Source organism: Cygnus olor, chromosome 5 (assembly GCF_009769625.2).
Source record: "Cygnus olor isolate bCygOlo1 chromosome 5, bCygOlo1.pri.v2, whole genome shotgun sequence".
NCBI classification, from domain to species: domain Eukaryota; kingdom Metazoa; phylum Chordata; class Aves; order Anseriformes; family Anatidae; genus Cygnus; species Cygnus olor.
The window spans coordinates 13306387-13321949 of NC_049173.1; the positions used below are offsets into that span (position 1 = coordinate 13306387).

The 15563-nt window shown below is 39.6% G+C and overlaps 1 protein-coding gene across 7 annotated transcripts in view; it reads left to right on the forward strand.

Annotated features, from left to right (window-relative positions):
- The window catches only part of SETD3 (SET domain containing 3, actin histidine methyltransferase), a 60361-nt gene extending 57372 nt beyond the window's left edge, over positions 1-2989 (forward strand). For all 7 annotated transcript variants that reach the window (XM_040559944.1, XM_040559949.1, XM_040559947.1 and 4 more), the window contains one exon: positions 474-2989. In XM_040559944.1, coding sequence (XP_040415878.1) covers positions 474-917 — 444 coding nt within the window. In that variant the 3' untranslated portion in view covers positions 918-2989. The remainder of the gene's footprint in view (positions 1-473) is intronic.
- The last annotated feature ends 12574 nt before the right edge of the window (positions 2990-15563 follow it).

Here is a 15563-nt window from a genome sequence, read left to right on the forward strand (position 1 = left end):
ATTTGCATTATCTAAGGTAAATCAAATAAGATTGCAAAAAAGAAAATTTTGTTAATGTAATTTTGTTAATGTAATTTTTCTTTGATTCTCCAAATAAAGGCTACTTGCTTTTTCTCTGCAAGTAAAATGGGGAATCAGTTTCAACTTGTCTGTTAGTAGTATTCTCCAAACTGCAAAGAAGCGTGCTACTACTGTAAGCATATTTTAAGTGAACCTATGTTTTGTATGTTTGTGAAGTCTCCTGACTTTACTTGTTATGCAGGCTGACCGATGTGGAGAAACATTTGGCTTCTGTATGGATTTGTGATAAATTTCACTGGGACTCCATGCAGGCCCCCTCATTCATATATGTCTGCTTGGATCAGCTTGAAGAAGCTACTGTCACTTACTGTTAAGGCACAGAGAGGAAAATTAACGGATTTGCTATTTTGTTGGTTGTTGGTAGTAAAAACTTGCCTTTTCTTTTCTACCAGGATGATAAGTCCTTCTTGGAGACCCATGACCTTACTTCACATGCGATAATGGCTATCAAACTGCGCTTAGGTGAAAAAGAAATCTTGGAGAAAGCAGTAAAGAGTGCAGCTGCTAGCCGAGAGTACTATACCAAACAAATGGCAGATGGAGCTCCACTTCCTAAGTACGAAGAGAGCAACATTGCCTTGTTGGAGAACACTGTGGCAGACTCTAGACTCCCTATTGTCTTGAGAAACCTAGATGATGTGGAAGATCAAGGGGACTTAAAGATCGATGAAGCTATGGATGCGGAAGTCACAGAGAATGGGTTTGTAAATGGTGAAAACTCTCTATTTAATGGGACCAAATCAGAAAGTGAAAATCTAAATAAAGAGGAAAACAACAGAGAGACTGAAGATGCCAAAGAATCTTCTTCAGAAAGTACTGATGAGGTTAAAGAATAGTCCTAAAATTTGACTTTCTTGTGAAATTAAATTAGCTGAAGTTTATGAACAGTGCATTTATGTTGGTGTGTTTCTTTGTTAACATTTCTCTTTCTGCAGAGAAAAATGTTTTTGCTGCTTTATATAAAAATGAATTTTTAAGTTATTTAAAAGACTTAGCATCCCTTTTCAATTAAGATTGCCATCTTGCTTTCAGGCAAAAACTGGGGAAAGAGGTGCCTTTGGAAGATTTTGCAGCCCTTTATTGAACCAAATGTATTTTCTTCCTGGGGAAGAATTAAGCTCTTCTATCTGCTGTGCTTTTGTTGTTCTGTCACTCTGACTACCGAAATTAAAAGCTTGCTCTGCCTACTGCCAAGAAAAGCAGAAGGCAGGACTGACTCGGTATTGAGCATGAAGGTGGGAGAGCAGTACAGCAGAAAACTGGATAAGAGGATCAGAAACTTGGGAGACTGGAGGAAAGCCTGTTTAAAATCAGGTATGCCAGTCCAGAAAAAGGTAAGGTGGCAACCTTATGATTGGTAGTTTTAAATGTTGACAAGAATCCAAATTGTATACACTTTGTGATCTCTGAAGATTTCAGTTTTCTTTCTCTCTTTTGTTTACTGTATAAGAATATCTCATCTTTCTTCTTCAGTCAGAGCTAGGCTGCTTCAATACAACATTCACCAACTTTTAAAGGCTGACTTTTTTATTTCCAGGCGGTACCTTTTATTTACAAGGTTGGCAAGTGCTACTGGAGAGTTCAAAAGCAGATAGGCCAAGCCACAGCTTTAAACTGTACTGTTCCAAGTGAGGTTGCTTCCCAGCTTCTTCAGGTTTTCACAGTTAGCTAGGGATTTTCAAAGCTCCACTTTTGACTAAACCATTATTAAAAGGAAAATATGATTAATATTCCTGTCTGCAACTCCTTCATTTCTGTGTTGTTGGATGTAACATTGAATGTGACATGGTTACCTGATCTTACTCAATCTTTTGCTTAAGATACTAATTGACACTGTTTTCTTGAAGGAAATGGCAGGTAGGCTAATGTATTTTTGGCCCAAGTCCAAACCAAAGCCAAGTCTGCGGTGTGCTTTGCCATTTAGATTGTGTCTCTGATGCACGTTACTTGATACCTCCACAAGTTAATCAGGTCTACTGTCTCCAGCAATTTTGGTCACCCTCACACTATGTTTTAACTTCTAGATGAAAACAGTACAATCCTACCACAGTGCAATATCAGAACCAGGGTAATTCCAAGGCTTGACTTCGAAATTACCTGGGTACTGGGAGGAGTGGAGGGTGGAATATTTTTATTTTGTGAGTGAATGGAGAGGTATATAAAGGGATTTATTTCTTTCTCAATATTAAGGACATTGTCTTTTACCTTTGTGTCCTTAAACTCAAGATAATGGAAAGAATGGACAAGCTTGGACAACTATTGAAAGTTCAGTAAATGTTGCAACCTGTTCATCCAAGATCAGTTGCAGTAGAATGTCTTCTGGCATATTCGTAGTTTTATTAGATTTTGCTTCTTTTATACTGCAACTTGGAAAATGTGTTTTTGCATATGTTTTTGGTGCAATACACATAAGTAGTGACTTTCAGGTTGTCATAGCAGTTTTGGTGTTCAGCTAGGATCAGTCTGGGGAAAATAGAAAAAATAGTTTTTTAAAAAATATTTCACTAAGAATGGCATGTTGCCATTGCACCTTGGATATTGCTTCACCACTAACAAGATGCTGGACCAGTATTTTTGTAACTATATGCTGCCTTTGGTAGAATGTTATGAATTGTTGTCTTGACAGTTTAAATGTCATACAGAAGTTGTTACTTTTCAGTTTTTATTAGGACCAATATTCTATTTCTGCCAGCTACATTGCACAACATTGTAGTAGATACTATGATGAAATCCTGAATCTAGCCTGCCCTGAAAATGATAACTGTAATCCAGAATTTACATGCTTTGATTAAATCTGATACACTGTGTTTTGTTCCTTTATTTGCTGATATCTATGGCTTAGCAAAGCCTGTGGTCACCACAGGACAGAATGTGTGGGTTTTCTTGAATAAAATATAGTTCTACGATGTCTTCCCTAGTGAGTGTATTATACAAGCAAAATCTCTACCTGCTGCTGACTGCTGTATGTTTCTGGGTGTGGGGAGAGAAATAGCTGTGCAGGTGCACAGATGAAGGTTAAAGGAGAAATGTCTGACCAAAAAAAAAAAAAAGATTCTACTAAACAGGAGAGAAACTGGTCTATTAAGCACAGAGTCGAATTCTTACTCTTCGTATGTTAGTGTTATTTAGCAAAATGTTGCACGCAATAAAAATAGTGAGTAATCTAATTTTGTAATTTGCATTTTTCCTCTATGCATGTAATGATTTCTCAGAAGCACTAACCTAAAACTTAAGCTTTTTGAAAACTGAGGTGGAAATGAAAAAAAATTGGCACTGATGAGCCCTTATTACCATCTGTCATGAAAACAGACCTTTCAAAGCATTTTAAAGTTAACTTTCTTCATAATGTTTGGTTAAGAGGCTGTTCACACTAATCCCAGGCTAAATGCCAAATCTTGCTTCTGTTTAGCTATCTATATGAAGTACTCATGCAAGAAAGACATCACATCACTTGGATTTCTCGGACTGTTCTCCAAAAACAAAACAGAGGAAAAAAAGCCTTTTGAATTTTACATGAGCCTACCTACTGATGAACTGTTTCCCTAACAACCTACAGCTTCTTGGTCTGTACCCTGTAGGACTGTATCCTTAGAGCCCTGCTGCTGAAGTCACAAAATGCATGAAATAGAGCAACAGCCTCCACTGAATAACTGCTTGTGAAGTATATAAATGCAACCGCAGACTGAGTGTTGTCACGAGTACATGAGCTGAAAGCCTCTTGGCTGTGGAGGTAGGTTGTTTTAGGATCTTGGCTAAAATTAGTTGTGTTTAAGTACCTGGGCTAAAATAAGGGTTCCTTCCTTTGGACACTGTTAAAATGATGCATGCGTAGAAGATCTGTGCAGCTCAACTGCATGCTTGAAGCTGATTCTCTTTTAGAGAGGAATGACAATCAAAATCATGACACTTGTGTATTTCAAAGGTATGCTGGAAGGTTTAGGTTACACACACTTTTTCTTCTAGTTTACGTATTTAGAAACTAGTATCTTCCGCTGCCAGCTCTGTCACCCTTATGTTATAGAAAGATGTGAAGAGATTGAGACATTGTAATTTAAAGTGTTTGTCTGACACACCAAAGATGCTCCCCAAGTCCGCTGCTCTTTTCTGATTTGTGGACTGAAAGCAAGTCTTTGCTGTTCCTCGTACTCTGTGCCGAACAGGAGTGTTTAGACAAAACATTGCTCTACCAAACACATCTGATGCAGCAACATCTGATCCTTTTTTCTAGAAGACTTTTAGTCCATGTTGAAGTCAGATATGATCACATGACTTTCACGTAATCACCATCTGTCTTAATAGTTTCTAACATTCTTCCTTCCCCAAGCATCTTGCTTGCTGCACCAAGTACAGCACGTAAGTTGGTGACTCACACATAGAAGAGCTTCCTTAGCATTTCTCTGGTGTCTACGTCTATTTCCTAACACATGCAACAAGCTTGGAAGTCATGCGGAGGTTTTTTCGTTTAAAATAAAATAAAAATCTCAATTGTACTTATGAAAGAGAGGAAGAGGTAAAAAAAACAACACACAAATGGTCCTGGATTCTTTTGGGTTTTGACGCTGCTTCAATTCACTGAAGAAATCAGTGTCTCAAAACTGAATGAATGGCTGCTATAAAGTTAGTGTAAATGACATAAACTTGAGCTTTAGTAACAAAAGTAAGATCTATTTATGATGATTCATTTAGTGAAAAACACAAAGCTGACATTTTGCCAAATGCCATATTGTCTGTCCTACGATAAGAAGCAAACCAAAACACCTATTTTCCTTTTTACTCCATAGCCTTTTGCTGAACGTGATGCGCTCTAATATCCATACCCCTGGATTATCTGTAACAGGCTTTGAAATATGCTCGAATAAGCTGTTTTGTGTAGTGGCATACATTGGGTTGTGTGTGGTACTCGTGTACTTCTAACCATTTTTGCCCTTTTACACTGGTTTTGGTCATTATCGGTTATCTTCAATTTCATTGTTCATAGAAATCAAGCCACACTTGCAAATTAATTTAGTTTCTAGATACGTTAGGTAGCAGCATGAACTGGACCTGGCAGTTTATGAAACAATCAGGTTGGTAGTTGGTGTCTGCACTGTCTGGAGAGTACCATGCACTCAGCACCAGAACGGATGGAAACCAGAGGGCGTTTGACTTCTGTCCTTAGCTCTTGTGCTATGAAGCCTTCCCAGCTGGAGCCAGGGCTATTTCTTGTTATCAGGTTAAGCTAGATAGGGGAGGAGAACAAGGAGATGTCCTTTCTTAATTGGAAAAAACAGGCTGGACAACCCAATGCTAGCTAGTTTGTAGCAGAAGCGGTGGTTGCTGTCCTGAAGAATGACGAGTTTTGGAATTATTTTGGTAAATGTTCAAAAAGACGGTATCTCCAATTAATCCTATAAATACTGTGGATTTTTAGGCGAGCCCTCCATTTCACAATTTGACAAAGGCTTCCCTTTCCCTGGGAACAGGTGAAAACATAAGAAGTCAACTGTTGTAATTCAAGCTGGCAGTGAAGAACAGCTGCAAGTGCCTGCCTGCCCTGCTGCGGGGCTGCGGTCACTGTGCACAACGTGCTCCGCCAGCGCTGCTCAGCACCCAGGGGGAGAGCAAAGGCGGTGTGAGTCCTGCCTGGAAGCATGGGGCAAAGCCCCAGAAAGCAATATTGAAATAGATGACACTGTATTTGAGATGCTCACCCAAAATAATAATGTCTGGATTTGGAGACCTTTGTCCAGGTAATATTTCTGCATGTAGTGTTGCTTTATTATACAAAGATAATCAAGTACAGAAGAGGCTTTTGAACCTCAGTCCTCAGTGTTCCACATGAACCTTGTATTCCCTGTGCTATGAGATCTCCCCATGTCTTTTTATTTATTTATTTATTTCTAATATTTAAAGATTTTTGCGTTTGTCCCACACAGGATACATTAACTTCCCAATTTTTGCTAAACACAATTATTTTCCAACTGAATCCAGTTCAGAGTAAAATAAGTAATGCTGACCACCCCAACTGCCTTTGAGCGGTCTGAATGAGTGGAACAGATCCATAGCCCTTTGAGACTTTGCTTTCCTTCTTCAGAAAGGTGTTTGAAATCTGCATGAGGATAGGGAATAAAAGTTTGCAAGAGTGAGTAACGATTTCCCAACTGAATCGCAATTACTTATGCACAGATTGGGACACTAGCAGAACTGGATAACTGAACTTAAATGCTTTTTTAGTATTAAGCATATATTGTTCTTGAAAAATGGGCCAGCTTGGCAGCCCTGACCACGAGTCAAACATTTTTGTCCTCCAAACAAACGTTTGTCCTCCAAATGCAGCGAGCAGGAGCAGGGTAAGGTTCCCTGCCCCATCCCACTGCTGCTCCTCTGCAGCAACTGAGAGGAGTGTGGTGCCTCATAGCACTTACGGATGTTACTGGCCACGTACCCTCTGTGCTTTTTTTTTGCCACTTGGGGCCGAGCTAAGACCACCCGTCCATTCTGTAGATGCATTTGCACTTCATAGGAGAAATACTTCTGTCCCCCTCACACATCCACCCATGTACAAGTCAGCAGGTTTTATGTTGTGCTGTTGTTTTACTTGGCTTCATGCAAACAGATTAATTTTTATAAAATATTTTATATTTTTTCTTTTATTTTTTTTTCTTTTTGTGAGTGCTGTTTGAGTTAGACATTCTGCAGTTTGTTGTCATATTGACAAAAAGTGACTGTGTTTCTCCTATGTAAGACAAATTTGGGAACTATGTAGGTGTCCTGCATGAGGCATATTTATTCCCTTTGCTTTATTCCTTGTTGGTTCACCACATTCAGTGCTGTTAGCAGCCAAGGCCTAATTTTAGCACTAATAAGTGGTGTTATATACAGATTTGTGGTCCAAAGGTATGAATAATGCACTTTAAAACTGAATCTCCATGCTGAAGCAAGCATGCACAAACAGCCTCACATGAACTGCGAAGGAATTTTTAGATTAACTTCAATATCTGTGAGAGAGCCCCACTGCCTTGCAGCAATTAATTCAAGTGATTGGATGCTAGGAATGGTTTATTATAATTGCACGCAGGTAGTAATTTATTAGGGTGGCTGTTTCTTTTGGCATATGTCAAGAAGGTCAGAGTTTAGACTTTTTTGGACATTAAGCTAGTCTTTTGAAACTCTGAAGTTCCACTTTTTGGTCATTAATTTCATACATGCTGAGATTGTGACAATTAACCCACTTAATAAAGGTCAAGTTTCAATTTTTTCCAATTTCTGGAACACTTAACTTTATTTCTTCTTGAAAATGGGCAGATACAGAATGATAAATAGTTATTAAATGAGAACGAAGATGTAGTTCTGCTGTCAAGATACTATCGAGCGGTTAGTAACAAAAGGGCCCAAACTGCTTTGTATTTGAAGTAGAAGGAATAGCGTAAAACAGACTACAGGAAAATGAAATAGGAAAGTATAGATCACAGCAAGTTGTTTAAAATGATTTCCACTGACATCCCTGTTAACTTACTCTACCTTAGCTTCCAATCATGCAAATCCATAATTTGTCCCTGTAATTTTTTTCATGTATACATAAGATGTTTCCTACAGCTTTAAAGCAGCATCTAGCCGCATCTGAAAGGCATAAACCAGTGAGATCAAAAAAGAAAAGCGGTGGTGGTTTCAGATGACCAAAGCATAGTTATACTGCATTTTATTAATACCTGGATTTCAGTGAGTCACAAGATTAGATAAATATAAACCCTTGGTTCTGTGTAGTAGCATCATTGCTTAAAGGGCACAGGGGTATGTGCTTTTAAGCAAGCTATCACTTAAAAATTAGTACTGACATATAATTTCTGAAACCACTGGAAAGTACCCATCAAAAAGCATATTAATTTTAAATTCATCATCCATAGAAAAATCAAGGTAGTCATTTTCTATGTTAATAAAATCAATGCACCTTCAGTGTTATGTCAGTCATGAGTGATTTTTGAAAACCTATTTTTCATGCACATTTTCACCCAGTTTTAGGTATCAACTAATGCTTCTGAAGTACTACCACAGAGGTTTTGTAAGCTGATGTTAAACACTTTAACACAGGTGTGATCTGCAAATCTTTCAAAGAACAAGAATCTGTGTATTGAAAATAATGTTTCCTGCACAATTTTATTCATGAAGTAGTACAGGTACTGTTACCCAAACCATAGGAATGGAGACATCTTTGTCATAAATTCTCAGTCTTGTTTTGTACAAAACAAAGTGCAGAGGGATGAATTAGCTGGCACTATTAACATGCGTACCAATGTAATTACACAATATTCATTTTCTAATATCATCACTTGAGACTGCAAGATATCTCTCCCCCCTCTTCCGAAGGAAAAAAAAAAAAGAAAAAGAAAAAAAAAGAGTTTGGCTTTTGAGCTTAAAATGCTGTAATGCAGTTTGACACTAACGTGGCTTATTTTTCATGTGAGAGGTCTAGCTGTTGCTTTAAAATCTCTCATGTGGTCCCCAGAGGTCTCTCCACACACGTGTGCGCATGTGCACGTGTATGAGGTACTCAGTGCCCTTCTCCCATTGAGAGGAGTTATTAGCCTGTGCTAATGCTGTCTAAATGCTCACTGGTTAGTAGCAATACTTGTGGGACAGGTGATTTATAGCCACTTGATTCAAAAGATTTTCAGCTAAAGCTAAGTAATCATTTCAAATGATCAAATATCATCTGCCACAAGAAGCAAATACACAGCACAGTGATAGTTATCAAGCTTACTCTCAGCAAAGTATATTAATCTTTTCTTCAGATTTTACTTTTGGGAGTAGTAATATTCTCTGACAGAACATTTCAGTCATCTTAAGCTGAGTTTTGAGAAGCAGCAGCACTTCTCCTCAAAGAAATGAGATCCAACAGGTAGAACTTTGGCCCTAAAATGATGTGCAGTCCTGAGGAGGGCCTCATGATTTTGCATCACAAGAAATTTGCTAGTGTTTTCCTCTTCTTTCTCTTTATTAAGACAGCTATTTTCATTGTCCATATTGGGCGACTATATAAAAATAGTCTGGTTTTGTATCTTGGCAGGATTAAATGAGAAGTATGTATGTCTTTTTTCATTTCCTTGAATATCAAAAGAAGACAAGCCTATTTAGGAACCAGAGTTTTATTGCTTAACATATATTTGCATCACGCAGTGAAGACATTCACTTTCATGGCACGTTTTCTCCCAATGGTTTCCAAATGCCTTGCAGCTCTTGCAAAGCTGAATTTTTGCAGTACTTTTCTGAGATGAAGGAGCGTTATTATGTTTTCTGACATGAATAAGGGGCTACAATAGGGTGCCAGAGCCTGAATCTGTGGTTCTGGTCACTAGAGATACCTTTGTTAAAGGTTTTCAGGATCATGTGAAATAGTTTCACGAACAAACTACAAGACTGTTTCTAGAAAAAAGAAAAAAAAATGCCTGCTACTTGTTTACAACAAATGTTTGCTACAATAAGCAGTCCATCTTTAGGAATAGGAGATCATTAAGCATTGATTTTCTCCTTTGTCATGGATCAGGGGGAGAAAGTAAGGCTGTAACAGCAGTGCTTAGCCTCCCCTAAAGGCAGGCTGGCATTCGTTGGTGTAATTTAACTGTTCTGATCAAGACTTCTCTGGGGTCAGTGACGGCAAATACAAATAAAGCATTAGCATGCGAAACACTGAAGAAAACACACGGATGCGGTCTGGTCATCCTGTTTCCAAGCAGATACAGAGAGTCAAATATAGACAACTAAGTCAAGATGGAGTTTCTGTGCAAGCGAGCCCCTGAACACTATTTCGGTGTGATACTTACATATGGAGTAATGGAAGGTGCTGCAGGGGAAGGCACAGCCGGTTGATTTAGCCACAAAAATGTTCTCTTAGGAAGGTATTGGTCTAAACTGCACTTATCTGCGGGAAAGAGTGAGTTTTAGCACATCCTTCTCATGTAGAAAACTTCTGAAAACATTGGATCTGCCATAGCACCACTATTGCGGTGTTTCAAGGCTGACTTGTTAATGAGATAAAATTTGGGCAGTGAATAAACTTTGGGCAATGAAATAAAATTTCATTGCATTTCGTGATGGAACTTCATGAAAATCACCAGCCAAGTAGAGCCCTGCTTTAGTAACAGACCTGCCTAAAAAGCTCACGTGTGACTAGCCCACAGAAAACCCATGTGGAGACAGACTCTCTTTCAGTTCATTGCCAACCAAGAGACCACAAGAAAACCATGCCTCACTCTTTGCAAAAGGTAGTCACTTTAATTAAACAAAACCAAAACCAAACAAACAAAACCAAACTGATTTGTGTTTCAAACCCTTTATTTGAGAGTTAACAAGATTTTAACAAATTTCAGCTCATTTCTTTGAAATGTTGAACCAAATTCCCAGCGATCCATATCTTTCATGGGTGTATTAGAACGATTCCAGAGGAAGACCATGAAGATGATCAAGGGGCTGGAGCATCTCTTCTACAAAGAGAGGCTGTGGGATTTGGGGTTGTTCAGCCTGGAGAAGGATCAGGGGAGACCTCACAGCGGCCTTCCAGTACCTAAAGGGGGCCTACAGGAAAGCTGGGGAGGGACTCTGTCAGGGAGTGCAGTGAGAGGACAAGGAGTTATGGCTTTAAACTAAAAGAGGTAGATTTAGATTAGATATTAGGAAGAAATTCTTTACTCAGAAGGTGGTGAGGTTGCCCAGAGAAGCTGTGGGTGCCCCATCCCTGGAAATGTTCAAGGCCAGGCTGGATGGGGCTTTGGGCAACCTGTTCTGGTGGGAGGTGTCCCTGCCCATGGCAGGGGGTTGGAACTGGGTAATCTTTAAGGACCCTTCAAACTTAAACCATTCTATGATTCTCTGATCTTAATTTTTACTATTTTTTTCCTCTTTGGTTCAAATGGTCAAGAAATAATTTTGTTGCAATTTAAAGAACAAATTTGAATCTGGATGGAAGAGTTTTTGATCCAGGTCCAGTCCCATTTGCTTTTCTCTAAATAGAAGTACAAGGGGCTGTCTGCTATAACCTGAAAGGCAGGAAACCTTGAACTGACATAGCTGACCACTGACACTGTATGCTATAGCTAACGAAACAAGAATCCCACTCAGGAGGGATCTGCAAAATTGAAACATTGAAAAACATTCATTTTAATGCTTCAGATTTCTGCTAAAGGAAATAAATAAACAAAATTAAGAAGGTAATTAGCCTTCATCCCAAAGACTTTAAGCAGATTCAGATTGAGGGGGGAAGGCACAAACTTATCCCATGGGCAGGTAATTACACAGTTGTCTAAGGAGATAGGTTTTTGCATTGCTTCTGATACTTTTTCTATGCATGACAGAATGGAAGTTCAGTGGTCTGAGCTGGATTTTCTACATTCCTCATAAGACCAGTCAGACTGAGTCTTTGATAACAGACTCATCAGTTTGGCAATACGGAGCTTGAGGAAGTGTGCATAAGTTTCCCTCCTATTTTATTTCATTTGACAACCTTTTTTTTTTGAAGATCAGAGCACACTTACAATTTTTATAGAACTCCTAAATCATTAAACTTACTGCATATACTTATAAATGACTTTTGTAGTCTGCTTCAATTTTTTTCATATGTTGAGTTTATACCAGGTAAACTGCAATAAAAGCAGGCTCATAACTCCCATCTGATTTTTCATATACCCACGAACACTTCCTGGCAAACTGACTAATCATCCACTGCTTAAAATAACCACTAAGTAAGGTCCACATGCTTTTCACCTTTCTGAACTTTTTGGTCTAGTTACAAATCAAAACAGAGCACTTCAATGGTATACCAGCCCCAGAAGAATTTGTTACAGCTGTCCATCATCTTCAGCCTTCACAGACTCCTAGAAAGTCCAATTGTTTTGGTCAGTTGGCATTTGGCTATAGGACCTTGCCAGTTACTAATAAGGAGGATGTGCATAGGGCAGGTGACACCGGGGTTGGTTGAATAGTAATGAGTCAGTGGAAAACATAAACTCAAATACAGAAATATTAAGCCTAATAAGTCTAAGAAGCTGAAGTATGTCAATTTTACTGTTTGTTTAGGTTTGTTGTGTAGGTTTGTTTGTTTTTTTTTAAACATCTTTTGCATTTTCAAGATCTCTGAAGACATCCATGCCCTTTCTGGTAACGAGATAAATACAGTACTTACTGGAATGAGATCTCGTTTTGTTCCATTTCAAACCAAATACGTGTGCTTTAGAGATCACAGGAAGTCTGTAAAGGGATTTACTTCCCAGGCTAACAAAGCAGCCATGGGACAGAGAGAGAATAGCTATTGTTTGAAGTCAGTGGTTACTGGAGTTCATTATGTGGGCACTCTGAGTGCCAGTTTTTTCCTTTGTAAAGCATGATGGAATATTCTGGAGCAAGCATCTCATGTTACAGGGCAGTATCTCTACCTTTGCTGTCCCTCCTTCTACTTCCACGGATGTGCAGAGAGAATATCCAGAATAGGCAGCAAAGATAAACAAATGGAGGGAGAGCAGCATGTAGTGTTTGAGGCCAATCAGAAATGGAAGGCACCTGAGAAGTAAGGTCAGATGCCTTTAGGAGTTTGGATGAAACTTAGGTTTGAAGCCCAGTTTAGCCATGCATTTAAAGGAAGGAAGACAGGTGAGATCCTCTGGGCATGGTCTGTCTTTTTAAAAGTCCAGAAAGCATCTGCTGTGCTATGAGCATTGCTAATAGCAAATGAGTGACATTGCAAAGACCACGAAGCTCAGCTAAATTCTTGCTGCTACCAGCTGCAGAATGAACAGTCTTTGTTGCACCATTCTCCAGACCTCTAAGCAGAGTTTCAGACATTTTACCATTTCTGTCTGGTTCAGATGGGTCATAAGAGAAGATCATTAGTAAATCTAAGAACTGAATCTCGGGTCAGAATCTTAGACACAGGCTCCAGATTATCAGTTCAGCCCACAGCAGAGAACAGCTGCCTCTTCTTCTGAAGTGCCTAACTTCAGGCATGACCAAGCCATGCTCACAGGGTAGGTGCATCCCTGATTTCAACACAAGTAGCATCACCCTTTTTTTTAAACAAAGGACCTGACCATTTCCTGTGCCCTTTGATGTGTTGGAAAAAAAAAAAGAGCCCTAGTTCACAAGCTGCTCTGTTGAGTTTCTGGCTGCATCTCATAAGCCGGTGGTTGGTGCCACGTTCAGAGCACTATTTATTTCTTAATTCTCTCTCCTTCACTTCATGCTTATCTCACTTTAGAGAGTGTGAAATTTTTCAGTTCATTATGTTCTGAACTGTTATTTAATTGAAGCCCCTAATGTTCAGTCAGTACACATTGCACACAGTCATTTAAAATATTCCAGCAGTGCACATTTTTTATAAGTGGCTCAATTGGAAGTGATCAAGGTTTGAGACTTCCAGCCTATAAAGGTTTCTGCTGTGGAAATGTGAAGTGCTGCTCTCAATAATTTCAAATTGCTTCCTAAGCAGGCCCTGTATTCTGACTGTCTTAAACTGTGGCATAATTTCTCAGCACGATGTATGCCCAGAACCTCCACTTAATGTCTTGCACAGAAAGGAGCACGTTGCAGGATTGTCTGAGACCACTAGCTGAGGAGTGTGGTGGGAAACCCTCCTCTCTAAATAAAGACATTACGTGGGAGAGTTTTGTTTCCCTCACCCCATCTTGTCCAGAAGTACTGGAACAGTGATTGCCCTTTCTTCTGCATGGCGTGTGCCGTGGCTGCAGCTTTGTTCCCAGTTCCATGAGGTCGTGCATGTGACTGACACACGAGAGCCTCTGAATGGATTTGTTCCAGCAGAGCACTCTGAAACTCCAGGTTTGTAAGGAGTCGGGTACCCTAGAAGAAACTAATATGAGCAATGGCATTAAGGCTTTAGGAGTTATTGCTCAGATCCCAAGCAACTATGGTTTCACTGCAGGAGTAAAGCCATGGTGAAGAGAAGGTATGACCCAGGGATTAGGTGCAGCAGGGCTACTATTTGAAGTTCACTCTGCCTACATTACCTGTAATCTTCCATTTCCCATAAACTGTGTGTTGATGACAAAAGGAACTGTGTCAGGGGATGGTTGTCGCTCTTCCCAAGTCTGATTCTGCACAGCAAATGAAAGTCTCCACTTGGGAGAGAGAAAATGAAGCTCACCACCTCTTTTCTCCTGCTGCTCAGAGCAAAATGATACTCAGGTGTTATTAGGTGTCGGCTGAGGTGGGGCAGGCTAGTGACAGTGTTAGACAACACTGTGGACCACTTGGAGGAGAGTCTCCATCACTTTTCAGTGCTCAAAGTTAATGCTGAAGATGAGTCAGAGATTCCGGTTTTATTGAAAATGCTCAGTAATCTATAGTAATGACCCAGTCCAACTGAAGAACAAGCACTCGTTAAAGGTCATTTATCTGAGCAGAGAAAAGTGTTCATTTTCCAAGTGCTGTCATCTTCTACTTTAATTAATATCAGTCGTGTATGCTGTTGGCAGTGGCTTCAAATATTGTAGCATGGGAAGACCGGACTTCCAGTGACATTTTTAATGAAAAAATGTAAATCATCTCTCACAAGTGCTGTAGTCGAGCTGTTCATTAGCTAACCCTGGATTGCAGAGGAACACCTATAGAAATAAGCTGAACTCCGTGGATCCTGGATAATTTTGTAGGAATGAGAAGTCCTACAGATACAGCTCAGTGAGTTGCTATCAGCCAGGAGCATGCCTGGGAAGGCCATTTTGGCTCCACACCATGGTCCAGAGAGCCAAAAAGACCATAAAAAAGACAGACAAAGCACAAGGAGGTGGTATCTGCACTACTGTTGCTTAATGGAAATGTAGGACAAGTAGGTCAGGAACCTGCAGATTTGGGAAACCAGCTCTCATGAAGATCCTTTTCTTGATCCTTTAAAGAGATTGATGAAAGCCCTGAAGCACAAGGCAGAAGCTTTTATATCCTTTCTGGAATGCACAAGGGGAAAACACTCCAACTCTAGATTTATATCCTTAGGCTGGAAGGGAAATTAGATCACTGGCTCTTACCTCCTTTTTATTACAGTCCACTAAATTGCATCGGGTTACCTGGCGCATGGCTATGACGTGCATGTGGCTAACACAAAGGCAGCCAGTGCTGATGCAAAGACACGAAGAGATGGTGATTCCACTGCTATTCTTGGCAACTTTTCTCAACTTTTAATCACTCTCACATTCAGAAAAAATTATTTGCCTATTAATGCAAGTCCTAATGGTAGATTTTGTAGTGCTTTGTTTTGCTGGATGCAAAAGCTCCCTATAGTACCTGGAAATTTGCCTCTGTGAATATACTTCTATGAAATAATCAAGTTTACCTCCCAGGCTTCTTCATTTGATCAGGCAAACAGAGAATGCCTCCTATTGTAAGCTGTTTCCTCCAGCTTGAGAGTCATTTTGGGGTGTTCCTCTACTTTTTCAGCACTCTTCAAAGATTCCTCCATTGGAATATGTACTGGCGATTGTAACACCAAGGCTGTTTATAGCGGCGCT